This window comes from Marmota monax, unplaced genomic scaffold (genome assembly GCF_021218885.2).
Source record: "Marmota monax isolate L192 unplaced genomic scaffold, Marmota_monax_Labrador192_F-V1.1 WCK01_AAM20220418_F8-fsc00004, whole genome shotgun sequence".
Classification (NCBI taxonomy): Eukaryota; Metazoa; Chordata; class Mammalia; order Rodentia; family Sciuridae; genus Marmota; species Marmota monax.
In genome coordinates this window covers 10,760,726-10,776,494 of record NW_026692881.1, presented here as the reverse complement: position 1 = coordinate 10,776,494, position 15,769 = coordinate 10,760,726, and the positions used below count along the sequence as shown (strand labels likewise).

Here is a 15,769-nt window from a genome sequence, read left to right as displayed (position 1 = left end):
TCCCTAATGGTTTTAATGTCCCTAAAGGTTTTCCACATTTGGGCAAGATCTATGCTTCATGTAAGCCCCAAGGAGGAGGTCTGGTTGAGCCTTCTGAGCCAAGGGCGCTCAGATGCCGACTCAGGGGAGAGGTTTAGCAACATCTACCCCTTGGCATGAGCATGGAGAATTTTTACAATTGTGCTGTGTCGTAGTAAAAATGCCTCCATTCTTAACCAACTGTAGTTTTTACTGCATTTCATTTTTCTCCCGGTGATGCTGAATTTTCAAGACTAGACCTTTTTCTCCAACCACTGCATTGTGCCAACAAAAACTAAGAGAGCTCGCACTGGCTTCTGGCCCTTTCTTTTGAGTGCACCCGTTCCTAATCCAGGAATAATCACTCAGGTTTGTAATTGCCACTCTCCTCCCCACTGAGGGTACCTCCAGGCTCTTGCCCTCACATGCCACTGCTAGTCTGACTTTCCTAAATCAGACCTGCTTAGGAGCCTGCAGGGGCTCCAATATCTCCTATATCTCCAGGGAGACCCCAGCTACAATCTTGTGCCAAGATGACCCCAGTGTGTTTATAGCCCGACTCCCTTTTGCCCCAACTTGCTGGCCAACTCCTGAATCTCTGAAGTGCTCTGGCGGAATTAATGAGAATCTCAGAATGCAATCCAGGGCTCACAAATGTAGATGTCTACAGAGCCAAGCAGGTAAGAGAATGAGGTGGAGCCTGGTATCTCACGTACGGGGCTAGTGTGTCTCATCTGAGGGGTGAGTGTGCATCAGTGCCAGGCCATGGGGCCAAGGGAGGATGATGGCCCAGAGCTTCCAGAAAAGCCAGAAGTCTACATCTTAATGCAAAGCTTCCCAATTTTTAAAATATTGCAGCTGTCAAAGAAAAACACACATGGCCTGGATTTGGCCCATTAGGAACAAATTTTGCTCCCCTGACACAAGTAAAAACAGAGTACTAACTGAGTTTGGCATGGGGTAGGGGACTATTGGTAGTCCCCGCAGGCTCATCTTCAATCCAACCTTTTGGAATATAATTCCCAGAAAGCAGAGAGAGCTATTACCAGTTACCCTCCTTTCTCCACTTTCTCAAAACAATTATGTGGTTTACATGGTTTTCAACTGATATTATCTCAGGTCTTCATTTGGAATAATCATTTATTTTCAGATTCCACATCATTGACATTTCAAATATATTTTTATTTGGGGTACAAAGAGAATTGGAAGGGACTGAGCAGGAGGACACCTCTGCTTTATTTGGATCTGAACCATCCTTTTGAAACATATATCTTCCTGATTAACACCCTCTGAGGGCTTCCTATTGCTTCTGGAGCCCTTAGTAAGAGCCTGCGCCATCCAGCAGTTTGTTTTCCCTCTCTGCAATTCAGTTTATTCATATGTAAAAATGTGAGGCTTAAATTAGGTAATTTTAAAACATTTGTCACAGTGCCTGGCACACAGTGAGCATCCAGTACACGTTGGTGTTTGTTGTTCTGACTTCTCTGGACTTCCTTGGTATAACGAACCTTCCAGCTCCCTATTCTCCTTCAAAACCTCGACTCTGCATACTCTCTGCAGCCATTGCGCCTTTGCATATACAGTCATTGCTGCCCTGACACTATTCCAGCTCCTCTTTCCTCTTAGTTATCATAAATCGGACAATTATCCCCCAGCTTAAACATCACTGCTTCAGGGCAGATTTCTCTGCCTGGTCAAATCTCACACAGACATGTCCAGCTCACTTATAGCATGTATCACAGTTAAGTTTGCCATTTATATTTGTGATTGCTTGCTTCCCTACTGGTATTTAAGCTCTTCATGGGTAGGGACAATGTCTCTTCTACTCTTACTCCCTGGCATTGTAGGTATTCGTAAGTATTTATGAAATAAGCGAATTCCCATATTCCCATCAGTGGTCTCTCTGACAGGTTGGGGTGGGATAACTCCAAGAAGAGGATTTTCCCCAAAGCTCTTTGCCTGGTTTGCGTGCTGCAGAGTGGACCCCTACCTTTTTGCTCAAGGAAGAGACCCCAGACCTCCAAAGCAGGGCTGATGTAAAGACTGGGGTCACCTTCTGCCTTATTTTCCTTTTCTCAGCAATTTACAGAGATGAGACCCCTCAGGACCACTTGCAAACTGGCCCAGAGGTGTGCGGACACTTAGGAAGTCCATAGAAGCAGGTAAGAGGGCTATCCTCCATGGCTATCTGCCTTATTGTGGTCAATTAATAACACATAATAGGGCAGGGGCCAATGAAGATCAGAGGCATGTTTCTCATGTGACTCTCAGAGGGTCCACCTCTGCCACCTATCTTCAGTCACACACGGGACAGGACTGAGACCAGTCCAAGTGACTTTTAAAAATCAAGCTTTCAAAAAAATGGTCACTGTTGACAAATTAACTTTTTGATGGGGCAATACTTGTTGAGAGCCACAGCCGAAGTGGTCCCAGCAAACTTCCTGCTGCCAGCTGATTGGCTCCTCTGCAGTGATGCTCATTGGGCTGTTTCCCCGCCCTTTCAGACCACGGAGCTGCTCATTGGGGGGCTCTTTTGGCTCCACCCACGCTACCCAGCCAATCGGCCTCAAGAGCAGGAGGAGTGGGGGGGGTTGAGAGGCTTGTGGGAAGCCGGTGGTGGCAGTGGGCTCTGAGGGAATTCCTGAAGAGCTTGTGTGGTGCAGCGTGGTGCCCTGTGTGTGTGTTCTAAAAATAAAGTTTGTTTCCACTTGATAAGTGGCTTGTGAATTGTGCCCAGCCAGACTGCGGCATTTGGTGGCCCATACAGGGAACGAACCCGTAATGCTCTCAGGACAATGCAGATATTACAAATATTCTTGGTTTTAGTACAAGGAACTGCATGTGAGCCTGGACCTGTGTGCACATGTTCACATATTCACTCATTCTCTCAACAATTATTTTCAGAGCTCTTTGTACAGACGAGGCACTGTGTGGCTGCGTTTGCAGAATGGAATACATGCAGAGTGGTCCATTAGCTAACAGGAGCGGCTGCTTCTCCTGTTTGATTGACTCTGTGCTATGACTCTGCAGCTGTAGGTAGAAGAACCCCAACTACCCTCACTGGTACCCATATGAAAGAATGGAAGTGCATCACTTCCCCCAGGATTTCTGAAGTCCTTGTAGATCTCTAGGGCAAGAAGATAGAGGATATGTGGGAAAATAATTGCTTTTGTTGTCAGTTGAACCTACATTCAAATTTGATCTTCCATATTGTATTATATTATGTACATACACAAAAACATGCACAATGGTGTAAGACACAGGATCTTAGTGGGGAAAATCTGGAATGCTTCCTAGAGGTTAAGAACATGGGTTTGGGAGTCAGATAGGCTTAGGATCAAATGATGACTTTGTCCCTATTAGCTGATAAACCCCAGTGAAAGATTTTGGTTCTAGACTTGGTAGTTCACTAGCCCAGAATTTTTGAGTTTCCAGGGTCTCTGAAACTTTCTGTACTCCGGGTTTCCCTCTGAATTCCCAGATAATATACACTAATACCTGCTGGAAATGGATTTTAGATGTTTGCTTATGAATGCCAAAATGTGACTTTGGGTACAAACAGGCAGAAACATCCACCACTGCTTCCCAGGGTATTTCTGGTAACTAAAGTTCACAGGGAAAGCCTCAAAAGCACTGAAGCATACCATGTTCAGGCTTCTATGGAATCACTTGTAAAATAAATATTATGGAAAACGTTTTTGAAGACAATTCATTGTCGTGATGAACTGTTAAGTTAAAAAAGGCTTAAAAATACCAAATACGTATTTCCACTTGACAAAATATTTAGATTTTTATGAAGGTGGGAAAATATCTTCTGTTAGAATTAAGTTAATTGGAAACAAGACATCCTTTAAAATACCATTTTACTCCTTTAACTTCACTACCAGTTTCTTTATTATTTTTTGAAGACTCAATTCCAACAGAAGTTTGAATAATGACTCAGACTATCTTGAGATCTTCTCTTTTTTTTTCCTCTTAAATATTTGCTACTGACCCACATGTTATTATAAACAGATTATAAGCATATTCCATTATGTTCTATAAATGTTCCCATGGTCAAGAATTTTCATAGCTCACTTAAAGGAGATTTAGCCCTTTAAAACAATAAACAATTTAGAAACACTGAAAAGGATTTGTTTCATGCACTGAAAAACATCTCATTTAATTTTATCGTAATGAGTACTTCATCTTTATACAATTGTACAAATTTTAACTTGCACACTAAATTTTGTACTGATCACAGACTTTAGACAAAGTTCCTAATACCAGGAGTAAATACTTGGCATCTTTTCTATTCTGGAGGGAATAGAGAGAACATCGTCAGAGAATCAAGTAGAAAAACAGAAGCTTGATCTTCTAGGTCAGGGCTTGTTTCCTCTCACTAAATACCTGCACCCACTTCTTCATGCTCTGATGTGGTTTTAGAAACCTCTGGGCTCACACATCCTATGCTAATTTCAACTATAACCTTTATAACATCCTAAAATTGTCTGTTCATCTTACCATCTCCATTAGCACTCCTTTCCTTGAAAGGAAAGACTGCATCCGGTCTACTGTTTTATCCTTGGCACACAGTAGATGTCCAACAAATATTGCTTAAATGAGTAACTGAATGAATGGCCTAATGCATGGGAACCAAGGAAAAGCTTACTCAAGAAGTCACACCAGAGCAGCTCCCAGGCACCCTGACAGATGTCCCATACGTTGCTAGTGCTCTGGGTCCACAGCCAGGAAAACATAGAGGGTGCTTTTCCTTCTTGTGTGCACTTATGACTGAGCTAACAGCAAAGCCTCTGAGTACAGGGTAGGGATGGCGTTTCAATTTTCTATAATAAAGGGTTCCACCAATCATCATTTACCACCATCGTCATCCTCAGTATGACATAAGAGACTATGCAAAGATCTTTTTCTTTTGTTGTTTTTTGTTAGCAGTGCTGGGGATTGAACCCAGGACTCTGCACAGCTGCTCTACCACTGAGCTATACTCTCAACCCTCTGCTAAGTTCTCAATATACATTTTTATACTTAACCTTCAGAATAACTAGAGGAGTTGTTGCTCTTATTTTCATTTTACAGATGCAGAAACTGAAGCCCAGAGAACTTAAGTCACCGGTTCAAGATGACACAGTGTTGAATTCAAGACTCTTAAGACACAATGATGTTCATGTTCAATTTTTTTTAACCATAAAGTAACTCAGAGAGTGGCATTCTTAACAGGACAAAGAGAGCCTAAAATTATACTGGTCTTATTCATTCTGAGACCCTCACCCCATTTGTTTCAACAAAACCAGGCTTCCCCTCTTCTGCCATATTTTCATTTGAGGATGAGGCCTGAATAGCTTTTATTATGGCTGCCGACAACAAGAGCATTGGAAAGGAGGAGTTTAGATCCATCAGAACCTCACACTGGCTTCAAATGCACATATGGAAATTAAATTACAACTGTAGAAGATGGTAGGAGAATGGCATTTTTTGAAGGAAACCACTTTTGCATGTTTCTGAACCTATTCTTTGGCAGTCATCTCCTTCCTCTAAAAATGTTTACTTCCCTATTATTTTATATGCTCTCTTTAAGAAGAATGTTTTTGATCACTTTGATGGAAGATGAGGAATTTAGTCTATTCTTCTAATTACTGTAATTTATATTTTTTTAGTTTTGTTTTGCTATTAGTAATATTTTCAGCTTTAAATACTGTTCTTGAACTTCTCTCTTCACCCTTTAATTCAAATGTCCTTTTTGACTCCCCCAGGGCAAGCCAGCTGCTCTTTTCCTTCTCTAATTAAATCCGCCTCTTTCAGGATAAACACACTTTCTTACTCTAGTTTTTTTTTTTTTTTTGGAACATTTAATTAGCAATACTGAGTATTTTTCCCTTTCAATATTCAGCAAGTTTGGAGGAAAACCTTGGAGTCTAATCATTGTTAGATTAGATCTGGACATAGCAGTTCAAATAACTATCTTGTAAATGATTTCTGGAATATGTAATCAGGACTTGACAATTTTATTTGAATCTCTTGAGTGTCTGTCCGGCATGCTGTCCTCACCAATCATCTTTTTGAATTCACTGATTAGGATGTAACCAGCCCTTAATCGTCTGATTTATTTCCCTGCATCCCTCCCTTGATTCTGTGTCAACATTTTTGCTGAGATATAGGACAGAATGTTTTCTTTTCAAGAACTTGTTTCTGGGAACAAAATAAAGACAAATGAAAGTATTGAATTCATCCAGTTAGATCCATTCACACCTTAGCATGTGACATGTTTAGGTCATACCTGGCCATGGAGTCACAGTCACATTCCTGGGTTACAGCTGGTATGAAGTCATACTCTGATGTTATACCTGTGTGCAGAATCACACTCTTCGATGATACCTGACCACCAGTGGTCCCAAAGGCAGACAGACTTTGTTCTGTGCCCACCACAGTTCCCGAATCCAGGACTTACTGGGGCCACTTTCAACTCACTAGTCTGCCACTTTCTGAATTCTCTTAGGTGGTTAAGTAGACTTGAAGCCTAACATTACATTTTTTTCTGGAATGAGAAACACTATTTTATAAGTTGAAGATTTCCAGATGTGATGGTTAGTGTTCTTCCCATAGGTGGCAAAGCACTCGGCCACAAAGGGCAGCTAGTGAATATTTCTTCAATGATTAATTGGTTCACAAACACACCCAATATCACATTTAAGCATACTTTTAACCTCCCCCCGCAAAAAAAAAAAAAAAAAAAAAAAAACTCAATGTGACAAAACTAATAAGTCAGGATAGTCTTTAAATAAACTTAACTCTTGGAATTAGAACTATGCACATGCCTTCCCTGCCTGGTAGGCATGTAAAGGGTAATTGTTTTGATTATGAGGAAGTCAACTAAGGCAGCTGTTTTGAACTAAATTATTTATGAGGTATGGTCATGCATTTCAAATGTAAGTATGTGTATTCCTAATATGATTTCTGGTTTTTATATTCAAAGTGCTTAGTTTTAGAAACAGACACAAATAGGACATACTTATTACAGTGAAAGACAAATAAATTGAAAATTTATCAGACTTTTCTACCAGAAATGAAATATTCCCTATTTTCAAATGAGAATATTAAATCTCTAAGACATGTTTTATTTTGACATTAATGTTCCATTTTTTTAGCTTATGTATGACCAATAACTTTTCTACACATACATGCATGCAATCAAACTTGTTAAAAATGAACAGCGGAGATTACTTTTCTACCTCATAATTTAAATGGAAAACTAGCTAAGCTTCGTCCTGGTTATATGTAATTCCTTAATTTACAAACTGGACTCAGCAACAATTATGAGAAGGAAAAATTATGTTTAATGCACTAAGTTTACACTACTGTTGGTACCATATACACATTTGAGAATATTTAGCTGCATTATTTGAAAAATTCTCTTATTATTTTTCTGATTTTGCTATTTCAGGGTGCTATCTCACTATGGTTGATCCCTTTTTCCTCTCCCTTTTTACTTGATCTTGTTTTTTCTTGATTATCAAAGCCAATGATTCATTTGACGGCCATTGCTGTGCAGTGTTAGCCTTGAGATTCTAACAAGTTTAATGGGGAGAAAGGAGAAGGGAAATAGAAAGAGCTTAACTGTATCAAACTAATGGACGTCCGTGACAGAATGGTATAAACTTTCACTTTTCTATTTTGGTACAGCATCCATAATAATCAAGGGTACACCCTGGCTGATCAATGCTTCCTATTAGGAAATGCCTCTCTCAATCTGGGAAACTTTCAACTTAATGGACATCGTCCTCAGTGATCAAGAAGACAGGAAACCAGGCATGTTTGTGTCCTGACTGTCAGCTTTCTGTGCCATCCCATAGACTGGTAAAGCTATCTGGCAGCAGAACTCTGGGCAAACAAGCCTTCAATTACTAGCTCCTGACTTGGGGACAATGATCGACTGGCTGTACATCCTCTTCCCCTGTTTTCATCTGCAGGGTCCTGCAATCCCCACTGGTGATTCTAATCACCTTCAGGGGACAAGTTCTCAGATCCTTTTAACCCTATGATAGACTTGGGATGAAAGATGTACGTAGCATTGCCCTTCCTTTTTCTTAATTGAGTTATCTTTTATTGTGGTAAAATGCACACAAATTAAATTTAGCGTCTTAACATTTCTAAGTGCACAACTCACACTGTCATGCCACCATCCAGATAATACTCTTTCACCTTACAAAAAAAACTATACCCATTACACACTAATTCCCATTCCCACTTCACCCCAGCCTGGTAACACCACTCTACTTCCGTCTCTCTGGTTTTGACTACTCTAAGGACCTCATGCAAGGGAATCATAAGCATTTGTCTCTGTCCCCCTCCTTTCTTCGTACCTTTCCTAACTCCACTTAATGGACTTCAAACATCATTTCTCCCATGGAAGAAGTCATTCTTTTGATCTTCTTTTTTTCCCTTTCTTTCTGGGAATTTTTTTTTTAAAAAATTGGGCTGTCTCCTTCTGTCCTTCTTCATTCCATTTATGAGCATTCCATTTTTTTGTGAAAGGAAAACATTATCTGGATGATTATCTGATTCTTTCATAGAGGTCTGAGTTTTGAAGGGTAATAAACCACAACAAAGAACTACAGCTGCCAATATCTAAAATCTCAGAAATGGCTGAAAGTTCTTTTCAAAGTCTCCATGAAAGTTTTAAGTTAACTCTTCACTCGCCCTAATTAAAATTATTCCTCAACAAGACACGTCTTTTAATTCACTTGTACTGCTTTTTTCTTGGAGGCTGAATCTCTGTGTCTCAATAATAATGTTTTTCTAATATTATTTTCTTTATTCTGAAGGGTGTATATTTCAACTCTGTTTTAAATAAAAGAGGCTTTTAAGGACTAGAGTCTGAGAACTGAATCATGTTTAACTCTGCTATTTCTCTAGGAATGTGTTCTAAGTTCCACCCAGTTCCTGAGAAGTGAATTTCTAAAACACAACCCAGTTATAAACTGGAAACTGTATTAAATGCTTCCCCATGGATTTTCACTAGCAACTCAAAACTCAAAGTTGTTGACCAAATTTATGACACAGGACACACTGAACCATTAAAAATAGCCAAAAACCATGGCAGCCACCACTACCTCCAGATGCCCTGGTGGAATATATGGCATCTGGTCATCAGAGAGCTCAACACCCATGAGCCAAAATGCTGATCCTACAGATTCTGTGAATATTCTGTGACTTGATGATCCATCCATCTGATATTTTAAACATTTTTAATTTTCAGAAGTTGACAAAATTATGTATGTTTATTGCGTATAACTGATGTTTTGACATATGTTACATTGTGGAATGGCTCAATCAATCAAGATAACTAATGTATGCTTTTCCTCATATACTTATCATTTTTTTGTGTGGTGAGAAACCCACATGGTTTTTTTGTTCCTGTTTTTTGTTTCCTGCTGCATATTGAAGAAACATGTTTAATTAAGACACATAAAGACTTTGAAAACCCTTGGGGGAGGGGACTGAAGTTGAAAATGGATTAAAGCAGGCCAGAAACTATAGAAATAAGACCAGGGCAGAAGGCAACCAGTTAATTGTGTTATTCAACAGGAGCTACTTACAGAAGGTATCAGAAACCATTAAAGAGCTGCAAAACAGAACATTTTTAAAAAAAGAAAAAGAAAGAAAAAGATAAAAGCCCAGCTCAGTCTTAAAATGCCAATTGGAAGATCACACATTACCAAAGTCTCTGTGCTGGGAATGTTGATCTACAAGGTTCTACACTGAACAGGAAGGGCAAACAGAAATCAAGATCAAGTTACTATCAGGGCAACAGATATGCTGACCAGCAACCGACTTAATACTTCCACAGGATCTCCCATAGCACGTGCACTCTGTTGGGCAGAGTGTGTATCTAAAAAACACAGGTTGGTGAGGTCCTAGCATATAGTCACATGCACCAAGGTAATGCCAATTCCATATGCTCTTCTCAGCTCAGTTTCCTGGAAACAGTACTCATAGAGAATGCACAACAGCTATTCTCTGGGGTCCACATCAGGGTGGAGAAATCTTGGATCTTGTGCATAGGAAAACATGCTTACCACCTAGAAACTATAAGGTCTATGAGAGGGGGAAATTGTTTTTTTCCCTTCCCAGCAAATCACCCTTTCTAGGAAATCAAGTTTCTCCCTATTAGTCTCTTGGATTAATGTTCTCACATTGTGTGTGTGTTTTTTCATTCATCATTTAAAACCAATCCCCAGAAGTTAAAGTGATTCCAGAAAATAAATCAACATGGCACCCAACAGAGGGGCGGTGGTATTCCTCTTAAACCTACCCAGGGTGTGTGTGGGGATGGCATGTGGGAGGCTGAGGATCAAGGAGCAAGCTCACTGGTCTGCTAGCCTGGTGTCTCAGGTTCACTGTGGAGGAACAACAGCTACTCTGCTTGAGAGAGAGAAATGGTCAGATATCAGATGGAGCACTTGGCAGCCCCCAGGGATTGGAACACAGCTCTGCATGGTCCCTGTCTGGCTGGTAACTTCCTGCCAGGGAAGACTGCCAAGTGGCTTGTGACAGCTGTGCAGTGAGCAAGTCTCTGGGGTTCTTTGGTGTGCTGCCATTTATGACCTGCCTGTCTGCCACTCGTGGGAAGTAGCAGAAAGGTTCAGATGCTGAGGGACCACATTTTCCATCAGCTCTCATCTTTCAGAACTTTGCCTGCCTATCTTGTCCTTTAAGGTGGGAGTCATGGAAGATGGTCCTTGGCTTTTCTGATCAACGGGAACCTATCGATTCTGTGTATGAAGGAGCTCTGTACTTCACTCTGTGTCCAGCCACCGCTGGTTTTCAATGAACATATTTGTTTACTCCCCTGTTGTCATAGTAATTGATATCTGTCAAGTGTTACCACTAAGAAAAACCAACTGCCTGAATTAAAGGTAACATTTTAACCATTTACTTCTTTAGAAAAAGGAATTTGAAAATCTTTATTTATTTATTTATTTATGTGTGTGTGTGTGTATGAGTGTGTGTGTGTGTGTGTGTGTGTGTGTGTGGTGCTGGGAACTGAACCCAGAGCCTTGTGCATGCCAGGCAAGCACTCTAACAACTGAGCTACATCCCCAGCTTGGAATTTAAAAATCTTAAGGCTTACTACTAGAAGGTTTATACTTTACAGGATTTTAATAAGGGAATACTCTTTTGTATTCTTTCAAAGCAGTTAACTTAGAGTTGCTGATATGTGAATTCAATTTTCCATAAAGAGTTACCTAAAGGTTATCTAAGATTCTTCTCTGAAGGAAAGGTGCAAAGTTAAAAGTAAAATTTCAGACATTACCTTTCAGCATCATTCGTCCAGTGGCTCCTCCAAAAGTATTGAGAAGGCCACTTCTTGCTCCTAAAGATGTGGTTGCCTCCAGGAGAGAACCGGTGATGTACTGAGCTATGGAAGTCCTTTGGAGGGTGGCACGGTACTCACACACGGTGTCTTGGACACATTGCTTTAAGCACAGACAAATGCTAATCCCTCCATGGACTGTTTCAGAGGCTGGAAGCTTTGGTAAGAAATGGAGAAGAGATCCAACTGTATTTTCTGTTTCTTCTCCTCTTCTCACTGCATTGTAGATCTGGGAATAGCACAAAGCACAGGAAGTATTAATCTAGTTTCTTAGAAAAGCAAATTAACCTGTTGACAAAATGCCAGCATGACTTATTAAGAAAGAAGGCCCAGTCGCTGGAAGTGCAAACACTCTTGGGCACTGGACTCATGCATTAACCTGAACATTCTACAGACACTGTCTATTTGGAAAAGCTATGTGTAGTTATGAAATAGGCCATTCAAACAACCCTGCTATCAAACAGAGCACTTAAAGTTGTACCAACCAAAAATACATTCAGCTCGAATTTCTCCCCCTCCACAGGAGAGCAAAGCTCTTCTGCAAAGAGACAGGGCAAACCTTCTTGTCCTTGCCGACTATCCTGCATGACTGTCTCATGCCTATCTGCCTCCACAAAACATTCATGGGGAATCTTTGCTCCATGCTCAAATTGAAGTGAGGACAAGATAGTCAGGGGGAAAAAGAACCTCTCTATTTCACTCTCAGGCATAATCATCCTTTATCAGCTGAGGACACTCTTTGAATCTTTTTTTTTCCCTTCCTCCTCCCTTACCTCCCACATCCAAAGAGTTGACAGCTCCTGCCCACTCTTTCTGCCCTGTCTCTGTCACTATCATGATTTTATCTCTCTTGATCACTTGAACTCTCCAAGAATGATCTCAAGAGGACTATACTATTGGGACAGATTCCCCATCATGCCCTGGTCCATTCTAATGTAATAGCTCAACATGATGAACAGCTCTCTACAAGGCACTGTGTTGAGAGACACAGGGCAGGCATTTCTGTTTCTGTCATCTTGGAGCCTGTGAAGGGCTGCTGGGAAAGGGATTTCTAAAAGGCAAACATGTGGAAGACTGTGGTGCAAGGACACTTTTGCTGGCTATGATCAGTGTCTCTGGAACCAAAGGGAGTACAAAGCTCTTCCTAAAGTCCAAGGTGTTTATACTAGAGATGAAAGTGAATTCAACTCAGGCAAGAGTTGTGCTACTGTGTAGAAGGCAAAAAAAATTACACAGTAACTCCTGGCAGTAAACTAAACAAAACCAGAAGAATCTGGTGAAAGGTAAACTTGTATCCATGGGAAAAGTGGCATGGTTTGGGCAAGGTCAAAAGCAACCTTCCTGCTAAGGCCACTGGATGCAGAATCCATGTGATGCTGTACCCCTCAATGATTTAAACTAATTGTTGCAAGAAAGTTTTGGGTTTTGTCAAGTGTTCTGGAGAGCCAGAGTCGTCCAGACAGTGCATGGAACAGCAGGGAGAAATGTAGCACTGGGTGAGCAATCTACACTCCGACAGAAGGTTTACTACCCTGAGTTGTCTTCACCATGCTGCCTTGAGCACTTGCCTTGGTTGACTTGTCAATCATTCATCAAACCAACAGATAGTTATTTGGATTTATATATCAGTCACTGCCTCGAGACTGGGTAAATTAGACAGCTTCTCCACTCAAAGAGCTTTCAGTCTTATAAGGGAGACAGAAAGCAAAGAGCTCATGATAGGGTGGCAATGCCACCCTCTTTGGTGGCATCAGTGTCCAGGAAAGGGAAGACCCTCACATATCCTCCAGGCATTCATGTATCCCATGGTGCTGCACACTCCAAACTGCACCTTGACCGGGGCCCTCAAGAGGTCCCCTATTGAGCTGTGCTGGGTCCTTTTGAGATTCTCCATTGTACCCAGAACTTCCATAAAATTCAAACCACAGTGACTTTAACCAGATTTCTACTCTAATTTCCTCTGCCTGTGGATATACCCTGGCCACTTGGAGGCAGATGGTGAATTCAGAGACTTAATTCTCTGTCATTAAATTTCTAGTGGTCAGTATGGCCATGAAGATGGTGTGTTGGGACACAGCCCAATCTTTGGAGCCAGGTATGTGGGGTTGTGTACCTAGCTCTGCCTTGACCCACTAGAGAGCTAGTCATAAACATGAGCATATGGACTTGAATCTTTTGAGACAGTTTCTTCCTCTGTAAAATGGGGGTAATTATATGACTCCTTAGTGACACTGTGAGATTTACTTGACACACGACGTGCTTGACCTAGTATCTAGAAGTGGTGCCTGTTACTATTGGGTAAGTCAAAGGACAGAATATATTCTCCCACCCTCAAAGAACTACAGAGCAGAGTCTATGCAATTCAGTGAGATGGGTTATTCCTGTGCTCTCATGGTGTTGCTGGACAGCATCATCCTAGCCTTATCTGGCTGTGTTGTGAAGGCCAATGTGGGGAGACAGCTACACGGATCAGGGTGTGATTTTTTTCACTCAGCTCCAAATCATAAAGGCAATCCCCAACACACTAAGGTCCCTGCGAGTGTGTCAGAAGTAAATTCTCTAGACATTAGGGAAAAGAATTCTCTGTGAGGATTGATAGCTAAGGGCTTCAGCAGGGAAATCAGGGTTTGACCTGAGCCTTGGAAAGCAGTGTGGCCCAAACTGGAGCAGGTAGGGGAAGTAACTCACAGTGGAAGCAACAGTGAAGAGGCGGGAAAATGCAGATTGTGTCCTAGAACAGCACATAGAGCAAGGTGTTTAGAGCAGCACGTGATTGGAGGTTATAAGGGCAATGAGAAAGCTCAGAGGAAGTGATAAGATAGAGCCTGGACTGTTAAAGCAAAGAGCTTAACCCATCAGAGGTGGGCAATCCCTGGTGCTTTTTGTTGTTATTTTCACCACAGGAATGATGCTAGGAGGCTTTGTTCAAAAACCAACGTGTGGGATGGTTCCTGGTTCTAATGGTTTGCCTGTATCCTTCACTGGCCAAGTTGCTCTGCTGGCCCACTGAACCCTGCCTGCAATTGTCTGCACTCCACTCTCCACATCACCCTTCATAGATTCCCCATGTCTCATTCAGTCCTTTAATATAGTTTTTTTTAAGATGTTTTACTCAAAATATTAGATTTATAAAGGATTGCATAACCTAAGGACTCCTTAATCACAGAAGCTTGAAAATCAGTAAATATTCTCCCTTTTGTAGATTTATATTTCATAACAGAAGGTTAAAGATAATTGAAATGCTTTAATTAAAAAGAAATATTTTATTTTGTTTTACTGGGTGTTTGAATATTTCTCAAGTCGTTGAACCAAGGATTTAGAACACTTAGTCTATAAATGGTTATATCAAATAATTTGTTCTAATCGAACTTTTTATTTCCATTTCCTTGACCTCTGGGGAATCCTAGAAATAGACAAGTCTCAATCCTTCTTGATGTCTTTCTTCTCATTTCACAGCTCCATTTTCACCTTACTCTGTGTCTCACCCTCCACCTCAGGGCTTCAGGATAGTAATAATGCAATGGAGAAGTACCAACAGGTGCTTAATGTAGGAGGTCACAGATAGATGGCCATGAGCCAGACTTAGCCAATGGACTGGTTTCAACAGACACATGGGGCTTTAAAATCAGGAAAGTTTACATACAGCATCCTGAAGCCTGGAACAGTCCGGTAGCAATGAGCATGCCTACACAGCCTCAAATAACTAGGCTTTCCACTGCAAGATGGAACATGAACTCACCAGTTGGTGCCAGTACCCATCACTTTCCTGATCACATCTGGCCACTAATTGATTGCCATTGGTACATTTGTTTGGGACCTTTGTCTTAATGAGATTTTGATATGAATGTAGATAAACACTACATTAAGCTCCTCTGACGTGTTCTCTGTGTATTCTTGCCTGTGATAATTACTGAGCATATAGCAAGAAAACCATAATCTCTGCTCTCAAAAAATGTTGCAACTTACCTCCAAGAAATGACTAATAAATATATTAACGCTGTTTATATTAAGTTATCATTCCTCATTGCCACCAGCCACTTGTTTCTAGGCCCTCGGACTTGTCTGAAGAAATAGAAGATGAAGGGCTCTAAGAACAGTGGTCTGAGCTGCTACCACCTTGGCTAACACCCCACCTTAAGGAACCAGAAAGAGCTCACAGGTCTCTTCCAAGCTCTGTGCGAATATGTTCTGGCCATCCAATTCTGGATGATCAGAATTCAAGGTGCTAGTTGGGAAAATGCTGAGTAGTACTAGATGCAGTATTACTCAGAGACCATGTCAAAATCTGGTTAGTATCTCTTATCTGATCACTCGCTTTTATAAAAGAAGAACTCATGGAAACCCCTCACCCCCACAGGAGTGGGAAGAGAAGGCAGTATA

At 41.1% G+C, this 15,769-nt stretch overlaps 1 protein-coding gene and 1 pseudogene across 5 annotated transcripts in view; one reads left to right on the top strand and one right to left on the bottom strand.

The window, feature by feature from the left end:
• The window catches only part of Plce1 (phospholipase C epsilon 1), a 363,943-nt gene that overhangs the window by 145,141 nt on the left and 203,033 nt on the right, over nt 1-15,769 (bottom strand). For all 5 annotated transcript variants that reach the window (XM_058581097.1, XM_046450435.2, XM_046450436.2 and 2 more), the window contains one exon: nt 11,330-11,618. In XM_058581097.1, coding sequence (XP_058437080.1) covers nt 11,330-11,618 — 289 coding nt within the window. The remainder of the gene's footprint in view (nt 1-11,329; nt 11,619-15,769) is intronic.
• Nucleotides 12,305-12,786, top strand: LOC124096315 (large ribosomal subunit protein eL33-like; annotated as a pseudogene).